This window comes from Conger conger, chromosome 8 (genome assembly GCF_963514075.1).
Source record: "Conger conger chromosome 8, fConCon1.1, whole genome shotgun sequence".
Lineage (NCBI taxonomy): Eukaryota > Metazoa > Chordata > Actinopteri > Anguilliformes > Congridae > Conger > Conger conger.
The window spans coordinates 47,816,983-47,834,046 of NC_083767.1; the positions used below are offsets into that span (position 1 = coordinate 47,816,983).

A 17,064-nucleotide genomic window follows, 5' to 3' on the forward strand; every position below is an offset into this window, starting at 1 on the left:
CTCCAGTCGTGCGGAGAGGAGACTCGGCAAGATGTCACACACTGCGTCATACAGTCAAGACCGTATCAATCAAAACGCATAAACAAATGCCTGGATGCAAACAGGAGGGCAAAAGAAAAGAATAGGAACATATTTTCATCCAGCTACAATATGTCACAGCAGTAAATGAAAGAGGACTCTTTAAAACAAATAAACAAGCTTCCCGGTAAGCACATTCAGGTTTTCTGTTGGTCTGTTGGTCCACAGTGTGGGGGTAAAGAGGAAATTACAGTCTAGAGTGAATAGTTCAGTCAGTAACTGGGCATTTCCCCAGCAGGGGCTGTCATTACGGAAATGGAAATTAGATTTACAATATTGCAGGGTAGGGTGGCTGTGTATAACACCCCAGAAAAAGGCTACACTCTCCACCGATTCTTGCCATTAGTCACACACTAAGATCACCACATGTATACAATTACTGTGTGCTTAAGGTAATTGCAATGCACTAAAAATGATGTGGAAGTCAATTAGCATAAGGACTAAGTACATGCAGAAAAGGCTAACTGCTGAAACAGTTTGTTATACGATGAGTTATTCGAGAGAAGACAGAATGATGCACTAGGAGTGCTGTGTCTATATCCCCCTCTATGTTCATAAACATCCTAATGATTCACAAATACTTAGTCTCAGTCTTTGTGCATTCCTGCTAACCAACAGGTCTTAACCACTTATCTTTGGCCTCCACTGGCTTCCCATTGCCGCACGCATCCGTTTCAAGGCCCTAGTGTTGGCATTTCAGGCTGCTAAGGGGACTGCCCCACCTTACATACAATCCCTGATCACTCCCTACTCCCCAGCTAGACCACTCCGGTCTGCCAGCTCTGGTCGCCTTACGGTTCCCTCTCTACGTGCACCTGGCGGTCGAGCTGCACGTTCACGCCTGTTTTCCGTTCTGGTTCCTCAGTGGTGGAATGACCTGCCTACCACTGTCAGAACAGCAGAATCCCTCCCCCTATTTCGACGCAGACTCAAAATCCACCTTTTCAAACTCTACCTTAGTCCTCCCTCCTGACTTCCCCTGCCCCTCCTTTCTGATATCCCTATCCTTGTCTAACCCCCCCCAAAAAAAAAAAAAAAATGACAACTATGTTTAGAACAGCATTTCCTGTGTATTTTGCTAGTTTCTGGATGTGATGCTCTGACTTATGGTAGAACCTATGCACTTGCAAGTCGCTTTGGATTAAAAGCGTCTGCCAAATGACTAAAATGTAAATGTAAATGTAAATGTTATCTGGAAGTGAAACAGCTCAAAATTGCTTTCACTGGGAAACACAGTATATGGGAAACTGAACTGCATTTGGCAAGCATCATCCATGTAATATTCATACAGTACAAATTCTAGTGGAACAAGGCAGTGGAATATGTGCCTGATGGCAGATAATCGCAAGAGTTATCTTACAGTGTACGGGTTCAAGTAGCTAGATAATGCTTAAATTATACAACTGACAATAGCAGATGATTTTCATGCATTGACAATGACTGCCACTACAGCATTAGTCTAGATCAGCCATCATCAAATCTGCACCTCGAATACAAATTCGGGCCTAGTTGTCTTTTCTCCCAGGTAATTAGCCGAGCAATCAGTGCTACTAATTCAGCAGACTGTTTTCACACCTGACTCCCAGGTAAAGGGAGGTTGGAAAACAGCAGATCTTGGACCTCAAGGACCGTGGTCCAGGAGAGACACAGGGTGTGTTGGTTTTCAATGTTACTCTGCACTTAATGAATCAATTAGAGAAGCTGATGACATCATTTCACTTCACCTGGTTACCTGGTACTGAGAGACTGAACGAGCAGAGGCTCTCCAGGAGCAGGATTGCAGACCCCTGGTACTGAACTACAGTAAGTAGTCTATAGCTGTTTCACACATGACAGTCATGGTCAAATAAGAACAGTGGCAAAATTATAATAGCAATTAAATCAAAGGTCAAATATACCCACAGTGCACATACTGTACTGTATATACACCCCAGCAAATAGTGAACTAATTAAAATTATAATAGCACATCTCTAATCTCTCCGCAAATAGGGATGAAATTATTCATTTCATTTTCCACAGAGAGGAACTGAAGTTCGGTTTTGGATCTCTGTCCTATAATCAACCAATAGACCGGACAGAATTGTGCATTTACCCTGTTAAGATTCACAATTTTTAAATTAAGTCTGAGTTTATGTGGGAAAAAAAATTCATAACTCTAATGTTCCAGTGTTTGTTTTCATTTCAATAGGTACATTTTTTGCCCTGTGGCAGGGTCATGTATTGCTGTTTGAAAATTGATCAAGGTTTGATATTGCTGTTTGTGAGTGAAAGCACATATTTGTGGGACTACATAATTTATTTAAATTTATGTGCAACAATATTTCGTCAGCAACAGGGATTACTTAGCAGTCAATATTAGGCACAGAACCAGAGGAGTTCAACACATTATGTTTTCACAAGTTTCACTAATTAGAAATATTAATTTAAAAATAAATGTTTCGACATTTCGCTGATAAAATCCCTTAAAAGTCTTACAATTAATCTGAATTCGTAAGTCAATATTTGTAACATGCTGTAACAACTTGTGTTGTGAACATTCTGCTAACTCATTCAGCAATGGAAATGTTTGAGCGTTGGCACCTTCTTGACTTCAAATTAAATGTAGATCAGAGCTCTTATTAGAATAATGTTCAGGTAATCTGCTGGGGTTATTGGGCCATGTTTATTTCATGTGCAGAGCAAGAATGAATTGATGAATAGGTTACAGAAAAGTGTGGGCTGTATATATTTACTATATGGAGTAAATAGCACTTAGTTTTGCTTATGACTGGCCCTGGCTCGTAAATTAAATTAATCACAAGGGCTGAAACATTAATTCCACTTACTGCTGGCGTAACACTGAAATCACTTACAGTATTAAATAATATAGACATGAAGTGCCACTTGTGTTTGGCACAGATGACATATACAGTATTGTGCAAAAATTTGGGCACCCCTGGTCAAAAAGCCTTTTACAATTAAGTGAACAGAAGCAAACATGACATCTAAGTGGTGCAATGTTAAACATGACACAAATTTTAAAGCAAGATTACTTTACTTTCATTTTTTACAGTTTCAAAATACAAAAAAAAGGAAAAAGGCCCCGTGCAAAAGTTTTGGAACCCTGTCAGATAGTGCCTTGTGACTCCTCGGGCAACTACAACAGGTTGTAAACGCTTCCTGTAGCCAGTTAAGAGTCTTTCTGGCTTTTGGAATTTTTCACCATTCTTCCTGGCAGAACACCTTTAGCTTTAAATATTCTTCCAAAGCCTCTTGCATGTACAGCATGTTTGAGATCTCTCCACAGATTTTCAGTAATATTCAAGCCTGCGGACTGTGATGGCCATTCCAAAACCTTCATCCATCTTTTATGGTGGTACAATCAGATTGTTGATTTTGAGATATGCTTTGGATCATTGTCTTGCAATGTCTGGACTGACCTTTGAACATCAGCCTCTAGAATGTATTGATATTTGGTGGAATCCATTCTTCCTTCCACTCGCACAATATTTCCTGTGCTCCCAGCTGCCACACAACCCCAAAGCATAACGGCCCTACCTGCTTCGCAGTTGGCAAGTTGTTTTTCCTTACAAAGGCTTCACCATTTTTTATCCAAACATACCTTCTTTAGTGGTGGCCAAAAAGTTACATTTTGGTTTCGTCATTGTTCCAAACAGCCTCAGGCTTCTCAATGCTTTCATTTGCATAATTCTGAAATCCTTGGACAACTGTTTAGAGTTAACCCATGGTTGCTAACACCAGGTAGAACAGCCACTGCAGCTGGATACTTTAAAAGGCACTGGAATTATACTCACGTAACTCATTGAAGCCCTAAGAGCAAATCACCTCGGTCTGGGCCTTAGTAACAAAGAATAATCCAAAAGGGTTCCCAAACTTTTTCACAGGGCTATTTTACTTTTGAATCATTTATAACCAGTAAATAATGAAAATAAAAAAGCAATCTTGCTTTAAAGCTTGCAGAAAGGGCTCATGTTTTGTACCCTTTAGAGTTCAGGTTTGCTTTCCATCACATGCAAAATGCAAATGAGAGAGCTGTGATCCTGGTGCCCTCCCCTGTTTCAAGATGACAGTGTGTTTGCTGCAAATAGGATGAGGCAGATAAGTAATTTAATTAACTTTTCGTGGAAGAGATAAGTGGTTGTTAGGTTCCTTGTTGTTTGATGCAATTTGGCATCAACCCTGTTGAGGAATGGACCCAGGGGTCATTGTAATTCTACCCATTTTCTCTGTGGGGGGCAGGGGCAGGCAAAGGGGTGGTTCTGCTTGTGGCAAAATATGTATCATGTCCAGAAAGTTGGAGAAAATCTACCTACACCAAACTATATCTGGTAAATATGGAGCACAGAGGCTAGGGGATGATGGAAACAGGACAGACAGGACCCGGTCTGTGAAATGTGGGACTGATTCCTGGATGGAACTGTTCTGTTGTACTACTACTGAGTGAAGTTCCTGAAACTGACACCCTCCAGGAAAACATTCAATGTCAGCCAAACAAGTCAGCAGCTAAGTAAGCACACTAGGTTAATTTTAGGGTGACCCAGTTCTGTGAGATGACTACCAGGGCTGATGGTCTACGCCAGCAGCTATCCCCATGATAGCTTTGGGTTTTTTTTTGGGGGGGGGGGGGGGGGTCTCTGTTAGCCTACACCTTGAGTATCTTTCCAAAGCTATTCAGTCACTGACTTTGTATGGCAGACTTGTCACATGTACTTAGATACCTGTACAGACAGAACACAGTTGGGGTATCTCCATATTCAAATTAAACTAATTCATTGATTCATTCACTGATTCATTCATTGATAAAATGTGGAAATGGAGAGGGAATGTTTCCATGATGCTTGGCACATCAAGAAATGCCCATGGCCCAATTATTCTTAAGTTCCAGTCCATAAAGGAATCATGTGAAGACATAGCCTATTCCATCCTTTTCTCCAATCGTTAATCTATTCACATTTCCAAAACGAGACTCGGAATCCTACCCTGCTGGTTAAGCTGCTTTGCTCCATTTCTTTTATTCATTGAGTTCAGTACATTGTCTTTAGGCTGTTTGTTGGCAAAACGAAGGAAGGAAGAATACAAATTAGCCCAAAATAGGAAATGATGTGATAGGAATATCTGGGGTCTGCATCACATTTTAACCTCTGTTACCCTAGAAACAGCATGGAGCAACAGGAGAGACAAATGACCCGGGGTGGAGACAAATTCAGCAAATTGAGAACATAGTTGGCTACATCAGCAAGTCTCAATGGATAGGCTGTAGGTTTTGGTTTTGTCAGCAGTCAAAATCTGTTTGGTACACTAAAATAGTGTCACTGTCACATCAATTGCCAAACGGACATGTTTGCACTGTCCATTTCAGTACCTGTTTGCAGCAAACTACACATACTAGCCACTTCATGAGGTGCATCTACCTAGTACTGTGTAGGACCCACTTTTGCCAAGAGAACAGCCTAAATATTTAGCGTCATGGATTCAACAAGACGCTGGAAACATTCCTTAGGGATTTTGGCCTATGCCGATAGCATAGCAGAGTTAATGCTGATTTTCCAGCCCCACATTCATGCTGTGAGCCTCATCTTCATCTCCAACGTGGTCTATTGGATGGAGATCTGGCGACTGGGCAGATAAACCATAGTGAGTATCAGCTTGCGATAATGTGTGCTTTGTGACATGGCACATTATCCTGCTGGAAGCTTCCATTTGAAAAAGGGTAGACTGTGGTCATAAAGGGATGCATATGGTCAGCAACAATAATTAGGTATGCAGTGGCATTGAAATGATGCTCAGTTGGTATTATGGGGCCTGGTGCGTGCCAAAAAAAACATTGCCCACACCATTGCACCACCTGCAGCATTCTGCAGCATTGACACAAGGCAGGACGGATCCATGGATTCATACTGTTTACGCCAAATTCAGACCCTACCATCTGCATGTCGCAGCAGAAATCCAGATTTGTCAGACCAAGTGATTTTTTTCCAATCATCAATCATCCAGTTTTGGTGACCGTGTGCCTGATCATCTTCCTGTTCTTGGCTGACAGGAGTAGAACCCAGCTTGGTCTTCTGCTGATGAAGCCCATCCGCTTCAGGGCTTGACACACTGTGCATTCAGAGGTGCCTTTCTGCTCACCACTGTTATGTAAATAGCTGTTATTTGAACATTTGTGGCTTCTCTGCTAGCTTGAACGAGTCTGTCCATTCACATCTGACCTCTATCATTAACAAGGAGTTCTCACCCACAGAACTGCTGCTCACTGGATGATTTTTGTTTATTGTATCATTCTCTGTAAGCTCTTGAGACTGTGAAAAGGTCAATTGTAATGCCTGAAAATCCCAGGAGGACAGCTGTTTCTGAGATTCTGGAACCACCACATCTGGCACAATTCACCCACTCAAAAGTCTGTCTTCATGCTTTTTATATTGATTTGCAGCAACATGATTTGCTGTTTGGATGAGCAGAGTATTTGCATTAAAAAGTAGGCATACCTAATAAAGTGTCCACTGAGTTTATGTTCCGTTTAACATTTAAGGCCAGTTTATAGTCCAGCAACAGAGTGTCGCTCAACTGAAATCGCAGAACTTTTGTGAAAGTTGCCCAATGCAGACTGTGGTTGTTCTCCTCAGTAAAGAATGCACTCCTGTGGCCCCAAGTATGATACAAATGTCACTGCGATCATTGCACATCACCGGTTGCAACAACTCTCTGCCTGTCTTAAAGCTACTGTTGAACAGTTTTTAATCAAACCTTCTATTTTTTCACTGAACATAACAATAATTAACATGGAGGAGAGCAATTTCACTGGAGATTGTTTTAAAAAGTTAAGATAAACTTTCTATGTATTAATAACAGCCAAATGCCTGTCATCTTCTTCTCTTGATGTCATCCCAATTTCGGGAGAGTTATTTGACAGCAGGCGGTAGGAGGGCAGGGCTTGAGGCCAGCACTTTGACACCATACCCCCTCATCCAATCCAGAGCTTCAGGAGGCAGAATTCAGAATCTGCCCCTCCCACATTCTGAAATCAGATGAGAATTATTTGCCACTGGGCACTAGGCTAGCATTTCAGACTGTTGGATAAAGTCGGTGAACACCATTGGTCATACACTAATATTAGCTAATGTTTTGCTTGAGCCTACATCTGGTATTACAATGATTGCCATTGTCACTGTTGGATGGAAGACTTTGAGGTTGGAACACAGATACGGCTGTTATTATTGCCACTGGCATTGTGAAAAGGGGGAATATATCAGGTTATCATTCTAGAAGGTGAGTAGTGGGATTTTTCAAATTGAGGCAGGAGCACAGGGATGAGGCTCCCATGGGGCGTCGCCGATAGGATGCGAGGGGGATTAAAGGCTCTCTCACATGCCTGTGTCCTCTCCTGACCTGCTGATGTGGCACACATCAAAGGGACGCCATTTTGACTGAGCCTTGTACAGCAGAGATGACTGCGGATTCGATGCCTGAGGGCTGTTGGATGAAACCTGCTTACAATAATAAAGTACGACACTTGAATAAAATCGTTTCTTAGTGACATTAGTAAAAGCAGACATGGTTGACATTGAGGAGTTTTACCTCCTGTGATCTCATCAGAAAGTATACACAGTTGTTCACATTCTGTACAGGTTCATTCATGTCTTCAGATGTAAGGCTGTGCAAGGCTGTGTCTGGTCTCCTTAACTGACATTTTGGCACTCAGGAATATAATAAACGTCCTCCAGGGGCTGTGAAATACATTCATGACTATATACTGCCCTTCATGCGGTTCAGGTAGCTTTCAGCAGCTGTAGGGTACACTGTATTTACAAACCTGCTGTATGAACTCAGCATTGTAATTCTAAATGCTAATTCTAATGCGCTGCATGCAAAATAAACTTAACCAAAACAAGAACATGAGGACATGAGAAAAGTGCTGATGAGAACAGACCCATCAGCCCTACTTGGCGCATTATTCTTCTTTTTGTTTGAGGGTTTCTCTCACGGTTTTTCTCCTACTAGGGAGTCGTTTACCTCATATGCTATTTGGGGGCTTAGGGCGGATATTTTTCTTGTCTGCCGTTTACTATGTAAAGTGTCTTTGTGACAGTCTACTGTGAAAAGTACTGTACAATTCAATTCAATTCAAATTAAATTGAATTGAATTGTATAGGTATTTTAATAATAGTAATAACAGGTATAACACGTACAGAAGGAAGATATGTGTTATGGTTTCAAAGACTCACATTATCACATTTTGAGATCAACGTTTGGTTGGTTGAGACTTGTTGACAGGAATCAGTGAAGCAGAGTGTGTGGCTCCTCCATTGTGAATGGGGTTTGCATAGCCTCAATCTGCCACACCTCCTGTCTCATTTACACGCACACGCCCCGCGCCCAATTCTGCAAATGATGTCAATCCCTGAGCTTTCAGAGATAACAAGCCAGTCAGGAAAGACGGAGGGGGAAGGAAGGTGTAGCCACACATACGAGAGCCCGTCCATTTCCGCGTAATCCACACCCCTTAGGGAAGAGCCCTGTGATTAAATCCAAATGAACGGTCTCTCGGCCAGGGGGCCGTGGAGCTGGCCATCCCAGCATCAATTACCAGAGCAAACAGGACTCCCCCAACCCCCTGTGACCCCCCTTCCGCCCCCCCCGCCCTGGAGACATCGCAGCAGGTGCACATTGATCAGCTCTACACAGCCCACCGTCATGGCAACCCAGGAAGGGGTTGGGGGGGGTTGCTACAAGACAAAGTACTTCCCGCTGCGCCTCCCTTCTTCCTGCTACTCCACGAAGACCTCCATTTGTGAGCCGTGCCCGGCTGCAGCCCCCATCGCCCCTGGCAACAGCCCCCAGGTCAACGCCGTCACACTGACCTCACAACAAACCCGTTACCTAACCACTTTACTCCACAGTTTCTCTTCATCGTCATCCTCTTCCTCTCTTCTCCTACTTGCCGTGAATTATTCATGAGGATTATTCCAAGGGACGTGGCATTAAAAATACATGGGAGGGGGCGCCTCGACGCAGCTTTCATGATGCAGGAGTGGGAGTGGGCGGGGCCCCCCCCCCCCCCCCCCCCCCCCCCCCCCCCCCCCGGATGTGGAGACCTGCCAGTGCAGGGACCCCTGCTCCCCCCCGCGAGCAGAGGAGGAACGTCTTCAGCGAAAGTAAATACCATCTGAGACGCAGCATTCCTCTGGAGGAACGAGCTCATTACCATCTTGTTTTAACGCTAGCAGTAGAAAATGAGGTCAGGCCCCTCCAAAGCACAGAGCAGAAAATCGACAGATATCATCCTTTCATCCTTGTGTCCTTTTACACTCTTCCTGCGCTCACACTGTCCCAGAACACCTCCACCGTGTACTGTTCCAGGAAGCTTTCAGCCTAATACCCCTAATATCTCCATATTTTACCCTGGTTTCACTCTGTACCTCTAGCCCTTTAGCTTGATACCAATGTCTCCTTCCTCCATGCACCTTTTTACTTTGTACCAACAACTTCCTGCTCTGTGCTATACCTCCACACATTCACCTGGCACATATGGCTTTCTATCGTCTACTGAAACACCTCCCCTTAGTTCTGCCAGATACTCTGCCCTGTATACCCCCATTTACAGTCTTAATGATCCTTCTTCCTGCATCTACACCCTATACATGCATACTGAATGAATCCCATCCAAAAGCCACTTTGAAATTTAATGCCTAGTGAGACTGTAATTTCAGAGGCACAAGAGGAAATGCACATTTGCGGATTCTGCTTAATATATAACCGAGTGTGATTGATATTAAGTCCATGTACATTGCACTGATGCATTCTCACCCCCTGTTCCTGCCATTCGCACATTCTTTCATTAGACCGAAGATTTGTGCGGAGCGAGAGGAACCACAGAGGACACCGCGAGGTGGAAATCAAATTCTCACAGACACCTGAGAGTCTGCATTTTTCAGGAACGTGTCATCGCGCTATTTATTTTCCATATATTCCCCCTCAAACCTCCCTAATTAATAATTCTCACATTTGAATAAAACAATAGTCATAAAAACAGACTCCCCGTTGTGGGGGCATACCGAGCTCCTATTGTTCATGACTGTCTCCCTCCTGGCCCAGATAAACAAACGAAAGAAACAAAAACTAGCTATATAGGTGCCTGCGAATGCCATGGCATGCCTATTGTGGAGAGGAAAACGCGAGTGTTTCTGAGAGATGGTAAGGGCTGTGAAGATGAGGCAGCTGTTGCAGCAGTCTGTGTACTGCGAAATGCTTCTTCCATCACAGCTGTGGAAACTTCAGCTCACTGAGGGGTGATCACAGCAAACACACACAAGGACTGGACGGGGCCTAATGTAGTCACCGGTGCCTCCTGTTCACCACCGTCCAATCTCAACCCAATCCCCCAAATCCCCAATGACCAAACCCCCCCCCCCCCCAGAGAGAGCCCCCCTCTGGAAGAGTCTGATGTTCGTACACACAGAAACGAATTGGGCTGAATCAAAGCCCCCCGAGGAAGGAGTCTATCCGTTCCTGTCCCTTTATCCCCCTGTATTTATATCCACGGGGCGAGGTGCTCACATGGCTAGTCATTCTCAGCCTGCCGCGAGAATTCACACCCGCGCGGCTAAACACTAACGGCGCGTCAGTGGGCGTGCGAGAGAGCTCAGTCTGAGCGTCAACCCGCAGCAGACTCCCTGCTGTTTATAGCAACGGCAATTATAAAAATATCTGCCTTGGTGAACTCCCCCCTCTCCTCACGGTGGATGTTATATGTAGAGATAGGGCGATTAAAGAGGAATATCACATTTCCTCATTACAGCTTAATAAGGCAGCCTTTGCGTTATTACTGTGTGCGCGTGTGTGCGTGTGTGCGTGCGCCCGTATGCGTCTACCCATGTGTGTTTAAGCCTTTAGCCAGTGGCAATTAACTACATGTGGTTATTTCGATGTTATTTCTTGTTTGAAATTATTTCAGGAAGACAGTTAAAATTTCCACTTGTTATCATAAAGGTCACATTTGTCGCTTTCTAAAACACTAGAAGCGTCGCCACCGTCAGGCTGGGGATCCTTACTAGCGTGGCGTATTTCCTCATAATGAGAACTCCTCTTTGTCTTTTAATCTGTCACCAGTTCATTGTTATTAAATTAATTCCTACATAGAGAGAGAAAAATAACCAGAATCATTAAGATTCATAAGACTTCCTGCCCGTTCCTCTACATTCGGACTTTGTGTGAGTCACAGCACACTGTAGTACAAACATAGTGCACTTTGGTTCAGTACATGCCACAGGATATAGCAAACTACATGTCCCAGCATGCTACAGGATGCAGCACAGTACACTTCAGCATACACCATATGCTATATTGTTATAGTATATTTATGGTAACAATATGAAGCTGCTCAGATTTTTGTCACACCACTGAGTATGACCTTTAAGCTGTTCAGCGAATGGGCAGGGTAGATTTAATTGTCTCTGGCAGTTCATTCTTTTCTGTACAAATTAATGTGCATCTGTTTGGTAATTATGTTTTAATCTAATTGTTGTCTTCCTCATGTAATGAAGTGTGTAATCTGCTTTAATCAGGAAATGTCTCCACACTAGAACAAACATATTTACTGCAATGTTTGTGTTGGACTCAAGTTTAAACAAAAGCACTCAGCATTCAAGCATATCCGCACATCTATTTCTTAACTTTGTGACTATTTCTATAAAATTAAAGAGATACTGTACAAATACAATGTTCCAAATTGCAAAATGTTCCTTCTTAGAAAAGGCTACCTCAGCAGTGAATATCAAGTAGTTTAGGTGTTATATTTGATATAATCTTATTTAAACAATCTGCAATTTGATTGAACATTCACCCAAAATGTCAAGCTGCCTTCGGAAGCAAATATCAGAACATAATGTCACAATAGCACAATTACAATATCCTGTGGAACCAATGAAAAGTAACCAGTCTACCCCATAGGACACAGTTCAAGGGGGAAACTGGTTTTGTCTGAGGAAACAGCCTCATAATCAGTACTGTGCTGTATGAATCAGATCTGCTGTACCTCTGTGGTGAACAGACCACCCTAAATAAACAGCAACCAGCAAATGCTGTGTGCTACCTCAGGAGTTCCCTCAGAAAACAACCAGTGCAATATCGAGCAGCATAGTAAACATTCTCTACATGAAGCAGTGAGTTCTACCATAACACCCAGGGCAGTCTAGAGAAGCATAATAGATATTACTCCAAGAGAACAGTGAGGTCTGTCCAAGCATCCTAAAAAAGAGTGAATACAGAGCAAATACCCCAGCTTCCATTCTTCCCAAGAGTTTGTAATTCCTAAACAAACTGTCAACCTGCTTCCTCACTAAAGCATCATCTAGCATCACCTAGGAGGGTGAGTAAGTGGTCAAATATAACAGATATGTGAAATCCGCTGACTTCTTATTATACTTATACTTCTCTATCTGTAAGCTGCTGGACACTGCTCTAGAGTGCAGAGCTGGATAACATTAGAACAGAGCATTGGCTTGACCCATGAGTGCTTTAAATGCCTTTGAAAAAAACCGATGAATAAACAGTAAAATACTACTGTAAACAAGGGAAAACTCTACCTCAAGACATCATGAGACAGTACAGTAGGCATGGCTTACGCACACAATGTAGGCCGCACCATGCTGATATTTGACATTGGAAGAGTCCTTGACATTTACTGTGCTGTCCATATGTTCGCTTTATCTGACACGTACACTCTCCTTAGACACCACCCACAGAGCTACTGAGACACTCATTAGTGATTAGCACTAGGCTGCTTAGCTTCTGTTCCATCTATTCCCTTCATGTCTTAACTTACTTGCAATATATCCTTAGTTTCAGATTATTAGCATGTCTTACATAATGGCTAAAGATTTCAAAGGCCCTGAAAACTAATTTTTACTCATTTTATAAAACCATTGCCTGGACTCAATTAACACTCTCTTAATCCTAAAAAACCTAATTTTGACTTTGTTTCTTAGGACTCATAGTTTGGAATGTTCAATAACGACCGTAAGGAATCGTCACAATAATCATCAAATGGCGTTGGAGGAGAAAACAACAAACAACAAAATTTGAAATCAAAGAAAAATGTTGATTGAATTCATGCCCTTTTCCAAATATAAAATCGCAAATATATTGTGCAAGTCGTATGTTCATTATGTATTCTGATAGGCTCAGAGAGGCAAACATAATGAAGAGCCATCCATTACATAACTGAAATTATAATTTGAATTTAACAACCACCCCTCCCTAACATTGTTAATGTTTATGTTGCTTCAATGGAGAAGGGGGAGTAAGCTTCCGTGGTCAAGATGCCAAGAGAACAAATGCTTTACAGTGTGGTTCAGCAAGGGTATCTGAAAAATTGCAATGCCAACAAGTACCCTTCACACAACATTCACAGCGCAGGAGGAATACAGATGATATTGCTGGGCTCTTGGCCTTTTCTTTCATTCCTGCGGCTTTTTCCAATAATAAAGCACTGCTGCAATGAAAGGTCTACTGCGGTCCAAACTGGGGCCTTTAGTTTCTGAAAAGCTCAAGAAGAGACATGATTGGCTCGCTGAGCTAAAGACTCATGTCCCTCACACTTAAGTGTCCCAACGCTAAGGGGGCTCACCTTCTACAGAGTGGTCAAGTGCTTTTCAAGTTTCACGACATCCCGGCTTAACTCAACCTAACTCACGGATCATCCACATTTCAGTTGTCAATTCCAGTTTACAAATGACTGATTAGTGGTATCAGATTAACTCTGCACATACAGATATATGTTCCTCACATTACAAAATTTGATACATTTTGTTATTTTTAACCCATGTCAGATGGGTTGAATTATTCATGAGACACGAAACACAAGTTACACCATCAACTGTAATGTGAGACAAATGCAATATTACCTGACAAAAAGATCACTTAACTGCCTCAAATCCTATAGGACACATTTTTGTTTTAGCTGTAATAAGAGGAGCAATCGACGTGCGAAGCAAGAAACCCCAGCCATCTTTAACATTCGCAGAACACCCTTTGTAAACCACATTCTTTGCAAATCACGTTTTAGCACAGTTCCTTGGAGCATCAGAATGTAAACAGTATGTTTGCATGCTGAAACAGACCACAGAAAGAACAGACAGCTACAATTGCTCATGCCATTTAGAAGACGTTGCGCATTGCTTCACTGCGAGCATCAGGCACAAGACAACGCGCCGTGCGCCCAGTAAACACAGCCCAAACACAACAGCTCTGATCGCCCAGCAGGCCGCAACGCTGCTCGACCTTTTACATCACCTTGTCCAACGGCCGGTCATCACTGCGTTTACGCAGGCAGTCCAGCCTGGCCTAATTACAATACCGAGCCTGTAGCCCATTCCCAGGAGGCCACAGCACCACGGAGCCGGCATGGCTCAGACGAGGTGAAACAGCACTGAGAGAGCTTTAATTGGTTGTCATAATTGAACTTTATCTGCTCCAATAGCAAGCGCCAGGCAGCTAAAATGTTTAATACCGCAACCAAAGTGTCAGAGCCTCGGCTCCCAGATCCAGTTAAACACCCAGTGACAGGCAAAGCAGCAGGGCTGGGTTCCAGAAAGATCTGCGGATGTGAATAGAAGCTTTACTGGGCGAGGAACAACGCAGATAACAATAACAACCACACCACCTGGCCCTCAGAGAGGGGCCTACAGACAGAGGAGTAGCGGGAGGGGGTCGGAGAAGGAGTCCGTACCTTAAACAGCCGCAGGATGTTGGCCACCATGATGGAGACGGAGCTGGCGGCGGCTCCTATCACCCCGACGATCTTGTCGGGCTTGGCGAAGATGGGCGGGTCTCCGTTGGCGCAGCGGACGTCGGACGCGTCCTTCTCGATGAGTGCCTGCACGAAGGTGAGCGACTGCTCCAGGGCGTAGGTGTCGCGCGAGCAGGTGTCCAGGATGCGCGCGCCCAGCGTGACGTTGGGCAGCAGCTCGGGGTCCTTGTTGATCTGGTCGATGGCGAAGAGCATGGCCTCCAGCCGGTGGATGCCCTTCTCCTTCTTCAGCTCCCCGCAGGGCACCCCCCGGTCCCCCCGGGCGTGCACGGGGAACAGGCCCCCCAGGATGATGTCTCCCTCCAGGCGGATGGAGTGGGCGTGCTCCTGGGCCTCGGTGCGCTGCATGGAGGTCAGCAGCCAGCAGCAGTTGGCGGTCAGCAGGAAGAAGCAGTGGCAGGACACGGAGCGGCGTTTGGACTCCCTCGCCATGGCGACGCGGGGCGCGGGGCGGGGCGGCAGAGCGACGGGAGGTGGAAGCGGCGGACGCAGACGGAGTGGCGGTGGGCGCAGGACGCGGGCGGGACCATCGGGGCCCCCCTCCCCCCTCCTCGGCCTAGCAGTGCTGAGTCAGGCGTCCCGGGCCCGCCGAGGGGTTACCTTCGATCCGTGCGACATCGCGGCCGCGCGCGGCCTGCATCTCAATCAGGAGGGAGAGGTGGAGGAGTGCAGCGCAGCGGGTGGAGCTGGAGGAGTCTCACAAACAGGCTGCTGCTCTCACATGTTCCTGCAGGAGAGTTAGAGAAGGGCGGCCATCTCATCATCACACTCAACACTGAGGCGCTCGGGCTGGCTGCTGCTCTCTCTCTCTCTCTCTCATGGACACACATACACACACACACACACATACTCTCTCTCCCTCTCTCTTTCACACGCACACATGCACACTGGATCTCTCCAATGGACACACATACACACACACGCGCACACACATACAGACTCACTCTCTCTACACATACATACCGTCTCTCTCTCTCAGGGACGCACACACACTCTCTCTCTCACACACATGCACACATACACAGACAAACATCCAAACACAAACATGCAGGCAAAGATGTAAACTTACTGTGCACACAAATGCCGATGAACGCACACATATACACATGTACATACACGCATACTGTACATGGTGGACGGACACACACACGCAAGCACACACAAGCACACATTCACACGCAACAAACACTACAAGCAGGGCCGAATGAAAGCAATAAAGGGCATGATGTGACCTTATTACTAACTGCTACCAGCTACGTCTCTCATTAGCGGGGATACAAATCGCATTTCATAACATGGATGTGGCTTGGCTATTCCCACTCGGGCCGAGTAACATCACCTCCAGAATACATTCAGCAGAGATATTGTCTGGCATTCACAATCAAATTATGAGGTCACTCATTATCATCCATTAAACATTGTTATTAATGACATTAAACACCCACTCTTCTGTGCCTATTCTGACAGAGCTGGCATTACAGCCCTATGTGTGTGTCTGTGTGTGTGTGTGTGTGTGTGTGTGTGGAAAACAATATTTACAGAATTGTTCAGCATATTCACCACCAATTTGATTCTTGAACCTCTCAAAAATATATTGTGGAATCACATCTCAAAATATATCAGTGTCACAAGATATACCTCTGCCTCCCTCCATTTTACAAGCCATTTGCTTCGGTTTGTTTCACCAGTCCACAACAGTTGGGCCTGACCACTTGGATTTACTGTTCTTCATACAAATGCCCCAAATTCTGCTGTCGTACTCCATTTTAAATGACATGACTTGTCAAGCTAACTCCCACAGTGTCTTCCATCATCAGGCACAAACACCCCTCTTACCTTTGAGGAGAATATCATGATTATTATTATTCCTGAAGGCAATCTCATTTCCTTTAAACAAATTGTGTTAATACTTTACCAAGATGCATTAAACACCTCTTGCAATACCCAGAATAGAGAAGAAGGCAACCCACTCGGTATTGAGGGCCATTTTAGACTCCATAATACATATGTCCGGCATGATCTCCAAAATAATACATATTTGATGTGGATAGTTACCGTAGATGCACGTACAGACTTGCAGTTTAGACAGTGCGAAATGTCCTGCATTAAAGACTACCTAAGTTAAGCATTTTTCCAACTGATAATGAGACCATATTATCTTGTTTGTATAAGGCACATT

General features: G+C 44.3%; 1 protein-coding gene across 2 annotated transcripts in view; it reads right to left on the reverse strand.

The window, feature by feature from the left end:
- LOC133134827 (metabotropic glutamate receptor 8) overlaps positions 1-15,317 on the reverse strand; it is a 165,698-nt gene extending 150,381 nt beyond the window's left edge. For both annotated transcript variants that reach the window (XM_061251293.1, XM_061251294.1), the window contains exon 1: positions 14,805-15,317. In XM_061251293.1, the coding sequence (XP_061107277.1) occupies positions 14,805-15,317 (513 nt within the window). The remainder of the gene's footprint in view (positions 1-14,804) is intronic.
- Positions 15,318-17,064: the final 1,747 nt, after the last annotated feature.